General features: G+C 52.4%; 1 protein-coding gene across 4 annotated transcripts in view; it reads left to right on the plus strand.

Moving 5' to 3' along the window:
* Nucleotides 1-12,065, plus strand: part of Dlec1 (DLEC1 cilia and flagella associated protein) — a 49,920-nt gene that overhangs the window by 6,136 nt on the left and 31,719 nt on the right. For 2 of the 4 annotated variants that reach the window (XM_059268870.1, XM_059268872.1), the window contains exons 3-11: nt 707-817; nt 3,745-3,932; nt 4,065-4,285; nt 5,431-5,509; nt 7,254-7,341; nt 8,417-8,590; nt 9,420-9,556; nt 10,893-10,985; nt 11,464-11,554. In XM_059268870.1, the coding sequence (XP_059124853.1) occupies nt 707-817; nt 3,745-3,932; nt 4,065-4,285; nt 5,431-5,509; nt 7,254-7,341; nt 8,417-8,590; nt 9,420-9,556; nt 10,893-10,985; nt 11,464-11,554 (1,182 nt within the window). The remainder of the gene's footprint in view (nt 1-706; nt 818-3,744; nt 3,933-4,064; nt 4,286-5,430; nt 5,510-7,253; nt 7,342-8,416; nt 8,591-9,419; nt 9,557-10,892; nt 10,986-11,463; nt 11,555-12,065) is intronic. The other 2 variants (XM_059268871.1, XM_059268873.1) reach the window with 1 other exon arrangement.

The raw sequence follows: 12,065 nt of genomic DNA on the forward strand, positions 1-12,065 counted from the left end.
CCCCACAGCAATAATTCCCTGTTGCCATGTATGTCTTGGAACATGTCCAAGAACTTAGGGCTGCCTAAGCCAGTTTGGGGTGCATGTAAGGCAAATGGACTGTCTTATGCATATGCATAATTGGGCATACGTATACTTAAAATCAGATACATCGTGAGAAAGTACATGCACAATAAAGAGAAGCTTGCATAATCCAAGTCTGTCAACAAAACCAAACCCACTCACAGAACCCCCCCTAGCCACCAACTCTTCCTCCTGGACTTATGAATAAAAGAAGCCCCAGACAATAACCAAGCCAGCTGGACACTACCTCGACTCTTCATGTGTGCTTTTCCACGAACCTGGAAACACCTGGCTAAGACTGTGGCCATTGGTCCCACTGTCTCCAGTGACATTGCAAAGAGCAGACATACACAGAAGAGCGAAAGACTGGGGCTGACGTTGCATCCACCATACTTTGCCTTATGCCATCGCAGACTCCATGTATAATAGTACTTTACCTCAATAAGCCCAGCACAGCTTTGCGTAGTTGTTGACCTCAACTGAGTGGCTGAGAAAACTTTGATCATTAGTTTCTTAAATCTCAACTTCATCACAGCTCTGAGAATTTGCTTGGGAAGTGGAGGCACGGAGCACAGAGGTTTAGGTTCAGCTGCTTCTCCCTGGGTCTGGTCTAAATGCCTCTGTCCTGTTCCCTTCTCTGCAGTGAAGACAGTCTTCAGGTGGTGTATAGACAATGAATTGCTGCAAAAACATCGCTTAATCTGTGTAGAGGATTACTACAATGATCCTGTGCCATTTTGCTCAGCGCCCAAAGGTATCTGTCTTCAAGCACTGTGGTAGGGTGCAGGGCCGTCCCTCAGTAGCTGCAGGGCATCCCTCAGTATCTGCAGGACCATCCCTCAGTATCTGCAGGACCATCCCTCAGTATCTGCAGGGGCATCCCTCAGTATCTGCAGGGGCATCCCTCAGTGGCTGCAGGGCCATCCCTTAGTGGCTGCAGGGGCATCCCTCAGCAGCTGCAGGGGCGTCCCTCAGCAGCTGCAGGGGCATCCCTCAGTAGCTGCAGGGCATCCCACAGTAGCTGCAGGACCATCCCTCAGTAGCTGCAGGGCATCCCTCAGTAGCTGCAGGACCATCCCTCAGTAGCTGCAGGGCATCCCTCAGTAGCTGCAGGGCATCCCTCAGTAGCTGCAGGGCATCCCACAGTAGCTGAAGGCCATCCCACAGTAGCTGCAGGGCATCCCTCAGCAGCTGCAGGGGCATCCCTCAGTATCTGCAGGGGCATCCCTCAGTGGCTGCAGGGCCATCCCTTAGTGGCTGCAGGGGCATCCCTCAGTAGCTGCAGGGCATCCCGCAGTAGCCGCAGGGCATCCCTCAGCAGCTGCAGGGCATCCCTCAGTAGCTGCAGGGCATCCCTCAGCAGCTGCAGGGGCATCCCTCAGTAGCTGCAGGGCCATCCCGCAGTAGCTGCAGGGCATCCCTCAGCAGCTGCAGGGCATCCCTCAGTAGCTGAAGGCCATCCCACAGTAGCTGAAGGCCATCCCACAGTAGCTGCAGGGCATCCCTCAGCAGCTTCAGGGGCGTCCCTCAGCAGCTGCAGGGGCATCCCTCAGCAGCTGCAGGGGCATCCCTCAGTAGCTGCAGGACCATCCCTCAGTAGCTGCAGGGCATCCCTCAGTAGCTGCAGGGGTGTCCCTCAGTAGCTACAGGGCATCCCACAGTAGCTGCAGGGCATCCCTAAGCAGCTGCAGGGGCATCCCTCAGCAGCTGCAGGGCATCCCACAGTAGCTGCAGGACCATCCCTCAGTAGCTGCAGGGCATCCCTCAGTAGCTGCAGGACCATCCCTCAGTAGCTGCAGGGCATCCCTCAGTAGCTGCAGGGCATCCCTCAGTAGCTGCAGGGCATCCCACAGTAGCTGAAGGCCATCCCACAGTAGCTGCAGGGCATCCCTCAGCAGCTGCAGGGGCATCCCTCAGCAGCTGCAGGGCATCCCTCAGCAGCTGCAGGGGCGTCCCTCAGCAGCTGCAGGGGCATCCCTCAGTAGCTGCAGGGCATCCCACAGTAGCTGCAGGACCATCCCTCAGTAGCTGCAGGGCATCCCTCAGTAGCTGCAGGACCATCCCTCAGTAGCTGCAGGGCATCCCTCAGTAGCTGCAGGGCATCCCTCAGTAGCTGCAGGGCATCCCACAGTAGCTGAAGGCCATCCCACAGTAGCTGCAGGGCATCCCTCAGCAGCTGCAGGGGCATCCCTCAGCAGCTGCAGGGCATCCCTCAGCAGCTGCAGGGGCATCCCTCAGCAGCTGCAGGGGCATCCCTCAGTAGCTGCAGGGCATCCCGCAGTAGCTGCAGGACCATCCCTCAGCAGCTGCAGGGGCATCCCTCAGCAGCTGCAGGGGCATCCCTCAGTAGCTGCAGGGGCATCCCTCAGTAGCTGCAGGGCATCCCGCAGTAGCTGCAGGGCATCCCTAAGTAGCTGCAGGGCCCTCCTTTTCTTTGGTTGTTCAGTGGACTGGACCGGTTCCATCTGGGTCGTCCCTTCTCACTAGCTTGACGCTTTCAAGGCAGAAGTCACATCTCCCCCACATGGGTTGGATGCCCTTGGTGGCTGCCCAGCACCTAGAAATACAAAAATGTTTAGATGTAGTTGAATGAACCAGCAAAGGGAGGGGCTGAAGACTTGGAGAAGCAAATGATTGAATTCCTGATGCAGGCAGAGCGGACCAAGGTTGTCCCCACTCAGGAAAAGAGCAGCTTTTTCAAATACTGAGAATAGAAAGGATGGGCTAGGGGACGAACAAAAGGGGAGGGGAAGACAAAGGGGTGTGTGTGTGTGTGTGTGTGTGTGTGTGTGTGTGTGTGTGTGTGTGTGTAGGGGGGGGGGACTGTGATGCTGGGCCAGTTTCCTCTAATCAAGAAGGTAAGAGTGAACAGGTGGGAATGTGTGCAGGCTTACACAAGGATGTAGATTCTGTAAGAGTCGCTGTATAGGTGGAGAAATGTCGCTGTGAGTCCTGTGTGCCCAGCATCAGCATTGTTTAACTGTGCCAGGCTGGAAAGACAAGCTCTCAGCAGCCCCAGGTACAGGGACCCTGCAGTGATCTTTTTGGAGCTTTGTAGCTGTCCCTGTTTGGGGTGGGAAGACTCAGATCCAGGGATCTGAGTGAGGGTGGTGATGAGAAGGAGAGAACCACACAGAGAAAGGTAGAACATGGCGGCGGAATCAGCTGCTGAGAGGCTGCCCCACTTTAGTGCGTTATGGCTGGATACTCACTGCCTGGCAGGTAAATAAAGATGGCACTCACTCCTTGAAGGCTTACTGGGCATTGTATAAAGTGGGGGTGGGCCAGTGTTTCGTTGTATCCTTACTAGCAACAGAAGTCGCCATCCAGCCTTGGGAGCGTGGTCTTAGAGACATAGAAAACTAACACAAATGCTGATCCCTCACATGAGGTTTTTTAAGGAATTGCTTACACTTGGGTAATGTGTTTAGCAATGGTCCACTTGTTTTTGCTAATTAACCATTCTGGAAAATGGAAAGATATTTTAACCTCTAGCCCTGTCTCAAATGCGTGGAGTAAGTCCCAGGAATAACTCATACACTAAATAGCAATATTTGGTGTTGTGAATGTGAAAGCTTTGAAGAGAATATGACCTGACTGTGGATCTGTTTTATTTAATCACCTTTAAAGCATCCACTTCTTTGCTGTGTATAGCTAACGTGTGTTTCCTCGGTGCCATAGGCACCTCCGCCCCCGGGGCTCTAAAACTGACTCTTAGTTGTGAGAGGCGCTTCATGCTAAAGGCCAAGCTGGACAGGCTGGCTGAAGAGTCCTGCAAGAAGCCGGTCAAATTTGATGAGTTTGAGTACACCACAGACAGCGGGACCTCAACTCATAAGACCAGACAAAGGACCAAAGTCACTGTCAAGGTTAGATCTGAATTTCGTTGGGACAGTGGGTGCAGGGAGGCGGGCAGAGGGAAGTAATCCAGATGAACACGGAGTCTGCGCCGGCTAGCTGTCCCTTACCTACCATTAACTGCACTTTCATGTGCTTCAAAGAAGGTGAGCACACCAAAGAATAAGAAGTGGATGAAACACTTACGGGTGCCACAGAGGGGCCTCGAGCGGCTCCTGCTTGCCAGGATGGAGAATCGGAATCACTTCCTGAAAAACCCACGGTTTTTCCCGCCTAACACACCACATGGAGGCAAGTCTCTAATTGTCTCTTCAAGGAAGCCAGCGAGAAGAGGAGGATCCCTGAGTGCAGAGCCGGAATGGAGGTGTGTTCTCCCCTGAGAATCCCAGGAAATCTGACCCTTTAAAGTGAGATGGGAAGGTTCTGGGTTAGTCTAAGGAGGTCTCTAGACTTTGGCAAGTCAAGGTAGTGTCTCAGAGGAAAGCATGCCTTCAGGGTGACCCACAGGTATGACCTTTGACCCTCAGAGGCATGGGGTTGTGGCTTTCTCACCTATCAAGAGTCAGAAATAGTGCTGGAGAGATGGCTCAGAGGTTAAAAGCACTGGCTGCTCTTCCAGAGGTCCTGAGTTCAATTCCCAGCAACCACATGGTGGCTCACAACCATCTGTAATGAGATCTGGTGCCCTCTTCTGGCGGACAGGCATACACGCTGGCAGAGCACTGTACACGTAATGAATAAATCTAAAAAACAAACAAACAAAAAAGTAAGTGGGCTTCTTAGGGGCATCTGAATGAGCTGGGACTGGGGAGTCCATAGTCATGTGACCTTCCCACAGTGTATTGGTTCCTTTTTTCATGGCCATGACAAAATACCTAACAAGAACAATGTGGGAAAGGTAAGATTGATTTTGGCTCTGGGTTCAGAGGGTTCAGTCCATCATGGCCAGGAGGATGTGGTGGACCGGAACAGTTCACTTTGTGGTTGCTAGACATGGGGGAAGGGGTTGTTCAGCTGGCTTCCTGCCTTTCCCCCTTTCATTCAGTTTTAGGGCCCCAGCCTGTGGGATGACACTGCCCACGTTCACCACGATCCTCTTCCTCCTCAGTTAACCCTCTCAGGTGGCTGTGAGCTGCCTGTGGGTACGATGTGGGTACAGGAAACCAAGCTTGGAACCACTACAAGAGCAGTGTGTGCTCTTAGCTGCTGAGCCATCTCCTCAGCCCTAAAATATTTTATAACCTGCTTAGTAAACACCAACCAGAAAACCCGAGGAACAGCCTGTTGTGAATGCCTTTGATGGTGTGGATGAGTTTATTTCTTTACTTTTGGTTTTTTGAGAGAGGGAGGAGTGGACTGATGGAGGCTGGCCTTGAACTTGTGGTGGTCCTGCCTCTACCTCCCGAGAGCTGGGACTGTGGGAGTGTGCCATCACATGGATCAGGCACCGCTTTGCATCGGGTCAGACAGGCGACACCCACAGCCTTTTCTTCCCTCTTCTCCCCACAGCTGTGCAGATACCCCTGTGTTTCTGGCTAAGCCGTCAGTTGGATTTTTCACAGATTATGAGATTGGACCAGTTTATGAGGTAGAGATCGTGCTTTACGTCATGGGGTTTCTGAACCACACAGAAGTAGGGAAAAGACTAATGCAGATCCACGTGTCGTCCGGCCTCAGCAGCTGGTCGGTGTCTCCCCTCCTACACGTCTCCTCTGGAGTGTGTCGGAGGAGGCCTACACAGCACGTCATCAAGTGTCTCTAGCACACAGGACTTAAAAAAAAAGAACCATAAAGTGGGCGAGGCAGTGAACTCCTGTCATCCCCATGCTTGGGGGGGGGGCCGGGGAGGGGGGAAGAGGGGGAGTCTTGTCTTAAAGAACAAAACAGGGCCTGAGAGATGGTCAGCAGTCAAAAGCGCTTACTGCTCTTGCAGAGGACCTAAGATCGAATCCCAGACTCCACTTCAGGTGGCCCACAACTGCCTGTAATGATCCCAGTGTCTCTGACCTCCACAGATGCCAACACTCACATGTGCATACCTGCACACAGATACATGCACAGATACACATAATTAAAAAAATAAGTCCTAAAAACAATAGATGTATTTATATGTATATATATGAGTGAGAATAACATGTCTATAGTTGAGAGCATTTATAAATAAGGAAAGAGGGAAGGCCAGATTGAATTTGATGCTGCTGGACTGTAGTGGAGGTACAAACATGGATTTATGATTTATGGGGAATGACTCCGTGGGTAAAGCGCTCACTGTGCAAGCATGAGAACTGGAACTTAGATCCTCAGCACCCAGTGTGAACAGCGAGGCATGGTGGTGCGGGCTGCCCATCTGCTCTCACCCAGCCTCTCCTGTCCTGTATAGTTCAGGACCCCCTGCCTAGGGAATGGTGCCACCCAACAGGCCAGGTCTTCCTTCATCAATTAACAATAAAGACAGCCCACAGGTCCACCTGATCTAAGTAATCCCTCACCGAGACCCTTCCCAGGTAACCCGAGGTTGTACCAGGCTGCCATTTGAAAGGAGCACCACAGCAGGTTATGTGTAAGTGTTGTGCTGTTCTGTATAAAGGGACTCAACTACAGCTCTGGGTCCCTGCTGGGTTCCTGAGCCAATCACAAGCCCTTGAGTCACGACAGCTATCACTTTACATGTCAAGAACAAGTGTTTCATCAACTCCAGTTTTCCTTCTACTTTGTATTTTAACCGGGGAAGGATGACTTTAAAAACCTTCCTCAGACAGGGTCTTACTCTGTAATCCATGCCAGTCTCCAACTCACTACATAGCCCAGGCTAGCCTGAAACTCGTGGCAATCCTTCGGCCTTGGCCTCTCAAGTGCTGGGAACACAAGTGTGTGCCACTGTGCCTGGCTTTGTATTTTAATTTTACTATGGAAATGTCCACAAATGAAAGCAAGTAGATGAGCAAAACGAACCCCCATGTACCTGTCACCCCACTTCAGTAATTACCAACATATGGCCAAGCTGATTTCTCTCAGAACCCTCTTCCTTCCCACACCACTGGAGTTTGGGGTGATGAGATGGCTCAGTGGATAAAGGCGCTTGCCGCCAAGCCTGATAGCCTGCGTTCTGTCAGAGAAGCCACGTGGGAGAAGGAGAGAACTGACTCTTACAAGTTGTCCTATGACTTCCAAACAAGCATGTGAGTGCACATGCACACTCACAGGCACACACACACACACACACACACACACACACACACACACACAGAAGTCAGTCAGTCAGTCCACCCTGACCTCACACCACAGCACCATCGAATGGCTGAAAGGATCCCCCCACCTTTACCTCTGCACAGATGGTAATCGCTCTCCAGAACACCACTGCGACCAGCCGATACCTGCGAGTCCTCCCACCGTCCTCTCCATACTTTGCCCTGGGGCTTGGTAAGTTCAGTATAGCAGCATTCTAGACTGCTTCAGAACGATGTGCAGGACTGGCCACTGGTCTCTGATGAGCTGGCTCTCAGGCCCTGTCCACGCCTCCTTCTGCAGTCCCTGGGGTCCCTCAGGCTCAGGGTCCCAGAGTCTTGTCTGTCTGTCTGTCCGCTCTGCTCAGTGCACTGGTTCTGCCAGCTCCCCACCCTTCACGCTGTGGCTACCCTTGATCAGGTACTCTGCATTGCTTACATCACCATGGCAACCCTCCAACCAGTCTCCCGTCATCTCAAGGCCTCTGGTCTTGGCCAGGTGTGGTGGCTCCCACTTGTAATCCCAGCACTTGGAAGGCCTAGGGAAGAGGATTGACACAAATCTGAGGCCAGCCCAGGTGAAGAGTGAGAAAATATCTTACCAAAGAGAAAACACAGCAAAATCCTCTTGCCGCTCAAACGCACAAATCTCAAAGGGCTCTCTGCTGCCCACGAGATAATCCCTATGCCATAGAGGCAGATGACCTCCACCCACGCATTGCACGTTGGTCACCTCACTCCCACTTGGGTACTGTTGCCTTAGTACCTCCCTTGCGTGCCCCGGCAGCTCTGCCACCAGCCTTGGCCCAGCTGTGGTTGGTGTCTGTTGCATGACTTTTCCAGGGAAGATGTGAGCTAACATCTCTTCATCCCAGAAAGGCCCCGTGACAGAGTCACGTGACCATTCCCACCAAGCCGAACTTTGTGAACCAATGAACTTGCTGGGTTACTTCCAGGAACTCGTAGGTGACAAAAAGGCTGCTGTGTCACCAAGAGTTTCATCCCGGTGTGAGGGACAGTCCTAAAAGCAGCATCCCTGGAGCTCACCCCTAACGCGCAGGCAGTTCCACAGAAGAGTCCCCCTCTCTCGGCAGTCGCTCCCTGCTTGCTAGCCTCGTGAAGGGGCCTCATGAATCTTGAGGCTTGTGCCGGGCTCCCAAGTCTTAGGGAGCGATTGGACAGAAACAGATATACTCTGACTTCTGAGGACAGCCCAGGCCCCGGTGGGCAGCTAGTCCTTCATCCTCATGGGCCACTTCCATGGTCCACAGGGATGTTCCCAGGAAAAGGTGGAATAGTGGCTCCTGGGATGACCTGCCAGTACATTGTCCAGTTCATTCCGGACTGTCTTGGGGACTTCGATGATTTCATTTTGGTTGAGACCCAGTCTGCCCACACACTGGTGATCCCCCTGCAGGCCCGGAGGCCGCCCCCAGTCCTGACCTGTGAGTATGCATTGCATCTTCAGAGGGATTCAGTTAGGGCTGGGAAGCCCCTATAAGGATGGACAGCATCTTAGGACTTCCTGGAAGGGGCACAGGTCCTGTTATCTCTTGGGTAAAGACTTCAGAGTCCTGAAAGGGCCTTCTAGCAGTTTCCACATCAGCAGGCCTTCTCCCGTCTGCAGGGGTTGCTTCTGTGATGCAGCAGGGGAAGGTGAAAGGTTCCAGGCACCCAGAGGAAAGCTCTGTAGGTGTTGACTCTGGTGCTGGGGAGGCAGGGAGGCGTCCTTAGAAAAGCCAGGTTCTGCTGGTCCCTCTCGGGTATGAGATCCTTCAGCTGGAACTCAGCCCATCCCCTGATTTGTTCCACAACGCCCAAGACCATGTTGGATCTTCCTGGCCCAGATGGGGAGTCTACAGTGAGTGTTGACTCCTACAAGACTATGACCATGTGACCGGCAGCACCCTGGACAGAGCCCAAGGGTCCTAGTGGTCATGGCAGACCACCCTACTGACTCTTCCTTCTCTGTGTGGTAGGCTGCTCTGAGCTCCAAAACAATGACAGCAGGGTCCATTCAGAGTGATGTGTTGTCCTTTTTTAATTAAACATTTATTTATTATCCTTACATGTATGGGTCGGGAAGACACATGTGCCGTGGTGCTCATGAACTTGTCAGAGGACCGCTTTATAGGAGCTGGTTCCCTCCTTCCACGATGTCGGTCCAGGGCCTTGAACTCAGGTCATCAGGCTTGGCAGCAAGCACCTTTATCTGCTGAGCCGTCTCACCAGCCCCATGTTGCCCTCCCTGAGCAACCTTTCCCACGGCTGTAGTGTCACCGGTATTGGACTGTGGCCACTGCCTCATTGGAGGAGTGAAGATAACCAGATTCGCCTGCAAAAACGTGGGCTTCAGCGTTGGCAAATTCTGCATCATGCCCCAAAAGAGCTGGCCGCCGCCCAGTTTCCGGGTGAGTGACTGTAGATCGCTTCCTGGGAAAAGAACAAACCACCCAAGGAAATGAGCTCCATGGAGGAGGCTGCTGCATCACACCGGGGACCAGAAACTTACAGAAGTAGGGTGTTGTGATCCCCAGATCCAGCTGTCGTGGCCCGAGAACAAATGTGTCGAGGGCAGGGATATGCCTCTGGTTACGAGCACCCCCCACGCAATCCTGGGTGAGGTGTATCCTCCCTCTTGTTTTATAATTCAGTCTCACTGAGTTCAGCTTTATTATAGCACATCAGAGCAGTATGGGAGAGCACAGGCAGGCGGCTTTGGTTGAATTCTGTTGGTATTTATTTAGCACAGTACTTAAAAATATTTTGAGGTGGGGAGATGGCTCAGACGGTGAAGTGGAAGAACCTGTCTGATCCTCAAAACTCACATAAAAAAAGCCACTCTGGCATAATCCTGAAGGTGTGAGGCAGACGGTGAGCCTGGCCCTCACTGGCCGGTCAGCTTAGCCCATTTATTTGGACAGGCCAATGAGAGCCCCTGTCCCCAAAAGCAAGGTGGACAGCATTGCTGGAGGACAGTGTCTGAAGCTGCCCTCTGGCCTTCACATGTACACATGTGTACCCCCACACACGAAATGTTTGAACCAGCCATTGAAAGCAGGAGACTGCGTGTAAGTGCCTGTACCTCTGGGCTCTTTGCTGTGACCTCGTGGGACCAGGGAGCAGAGCTCTGTCCTGTTATCTTTGCTCCACACTGCCCGGCAGCCCCAGCCCGGCACCAGCAACATCACGTGTACTCCGCAGTTTCTGTCCCAGTGGGTAGATTTCCCCGTGCCTTCTGGCCTGGGAGTATGAGACAGACCCAGAAACCTCCCTTCCCGGAAGTGTTGGCTGCTGGGCAGGATCTTGTAAGCACCAGTTTGTACCTCTAGCCCAGAGGTTTTGTGTGAAATCTACGATTCTGTTACCAAGTTGACAGGTGTCCTTGTGACTCAGAAGCACTCGGGGGTGGTCAGAGACAGAGGCAGACATGGTGGCCACCACAGGCAGAACCAGGTGTTCCGGGAAGCCCTTCCTGTACGTCTCGTGTCCCGAGCACTTGGCAGTAGTATTGCTTCCCAGATGTCAGTGACTTACTAACCTTCAGAGCCTCGCCCAGTGCCTGGCAAGGTGAAGTGAACACACCCTCAGGGTGGCTGGGTCATGATTTCCTCACTCACAGGGCACTTGGAGGATCCTTAAAATCCTCAGACAGCAAAATGAATATCTGGAGAGGTTTGCAGTGAGCACTGGATTTTGCAATTCCTGCCACACCATTGTGTAACCCTCTTGTTTTTTATTTTTTAGGCTGTTGCGACCACTGGCTTTGTGGAACAGCCTCCCTTTGGAGTCATGCCGTCCGTGTTTGAGCTGGCTCCAGGGTTTGCCATCCTGTTGGAGGTGGGTAGTCAAACCTGTTCCTCATGCTTACCCACGGTGGCTTCCTCGGGTGTTCCATCATCACGTCCACCTGTGTCTTCATGGCTCACATCCACACCGTTCTGACCCAGGTCCCAGCACTGGGACTCTAGACAGGGGTGTGTGCTTGCATTCTGTGGCTGCCTTATGACTTCACAGGTTGTCCTCTGACCTCCATATTCCTGCTGTGGCACACCCTTCCACATACTCACTAAATAAATCAATTAAGAAGTCAATACAGGACATTATGGTTTGAAATGTCTCCTATAAGTCCATATTTCAAAGTCCTGTCCTTCAGCTAGTGGCATTATTTCCTGGATGCTATAGAGCTTTTCATAGGTGAGGCCTCACTGGCGAAAGTAGGTCATCAGGGGCAGACTTCTGAACGTGACACCCAGTCCCTGGTCCTCGCCATGTTTCCTGGTTAGTCTCTGCTATACATATCTTCTCTCTTCTCCAGGTCTTGTTCCTCCCGACCGGCCTAGGCAAGGCAGAGGAGACCTTCATCATCGTGTGTGACAATTGTCAGACAAAGGAGCTGGTGATCGTAGGTGGGGATGTGGTTTCAGGAGCTGTTTATGATAGCAGCATTGGCAGGGAGGGTGGGCATGCTGTACCTGCCCCAGCCAGGTGGTGGGGATCTTAGGGGCACACTGCCTTGAACTCTTGATCCACCTGCCCCTGCTTCCCTAGTGCTGAGGTTACAGGTGCGATCGCCCATTCTTTCACTTGGAGTCCACTTTGATCTTTGAGAGTCATCTGTGGCTCCCATATAAATGACTGGTTACAGCTCTATGTGGTGATATATTGTCTACCCTAATAAAATTTGCCTGAAGATCAGAGAAGCAGAGCAAGCCACAGCCACCACCTCTTACCTCACCAACTCCTCAGCCTGAAAGAGCTCCAGCCGAAAGAACTTCCTCGGCCTAAAAGGCTTTAGTTCTGATCTCCTCACGCCTTATATACCTTTCTCCGCCCACCATATCACTCCCTTCTTAGTGCTGGGATAAAAGCCATGTGACTTCCCAAACAAAGACATGAGATCTCAAGTGCTAGGATTAA

The sequence above is a fragment of the Peromyscus eremicus genome, chromosome 7 (assembly GCF_949786415.1).
Source record: "Peromyscus eremicus chromosome 7, PerEre_H2_v1, whole genome shotgun sequence".
Taxonomy (NCBI): domain Eukaryota; kingdom Metazoa; phylum Chordata; class Mammalia; order Rodentia; family Cricetidae; genus Peromyscus; species Peromyscus eremicus.